Here is a 493-nt window from a genome sequence, read left to right on the forward strand (position 1 = left end):
ACCCATTTTAATTTTTTGTAAATCAAAAGATTCTCTAACACACACAAATCTGTGTTTGAAAAGTCTTTGCAAACGAAGATTTGTCCAGATTTAAAAAATAACAATAATAATAATTTTTATTTCATTGTTACCACAGTTGATTTCAGAATTAATTTTTTTTTTGTTTGGTACTGAAACAGTCATTTTGTCCTCTTTGTATCTGATAGAGAGATCACCTTCATTACAAGTTATATTAATAACTACAGTCAGAGATCCCCATCATTGTAAGTATCATTGTTGACCTTCACTTGCAGGTGAGAACATGTTGCTCAGGTGCTGATATCTGTCACAAATGTTGGAAGTTTATGACTGTGGCTGTGAAGATCTTGGATGCTGCACTCAGAGGTGTGTGCAGGCCTATGTGTGTAGTCGGTTTCTGTGGAGAATGTTTTTCATTCAGAAATGATCATCTCGTAGGTTCTGCCTAACATGAGGCTTTGATTTTAATTTTAAT

The 493-nt window shown here is 33.9% G+C and overlaps 1 protein-coding gene across 1 annotated transcript in view; it reads left to right on the top strand.

The window, feature by feature from the left end:
* LOC119591368 (DNA primase small subunit-like) overlaps positions 1–493 on the top strand; it is an 8,640-nt gene that overhangs the window by 4,491 nt on the left and 3,656 nt on the right. The window contains exon 4 of the mRNA XM_037940108.1: positions 294–384. Within this exon, the coding sequence (XP_037796036.1) occupies positions 294–384 (91 nt within the window). The remainder of the gene's footprint in view (positions 1–293; positions 385–493) is intronic.

This window comes from Penaeus monodon, chromosome 28 (assembly GCF_015228065.2).
Source record: "Penaeus monodon isolate SGIC_2016 chromosome 28, NSTDA_Pmon_1, whole genome shotgun sequence".
Taxonomy (NCBI): domain Eukaryota; kingdom Metazoa; phylum Arthropoda; class Malacostraca; order Decapoda; family Penaeidae; genus Penaeus; species Penaeus monodon.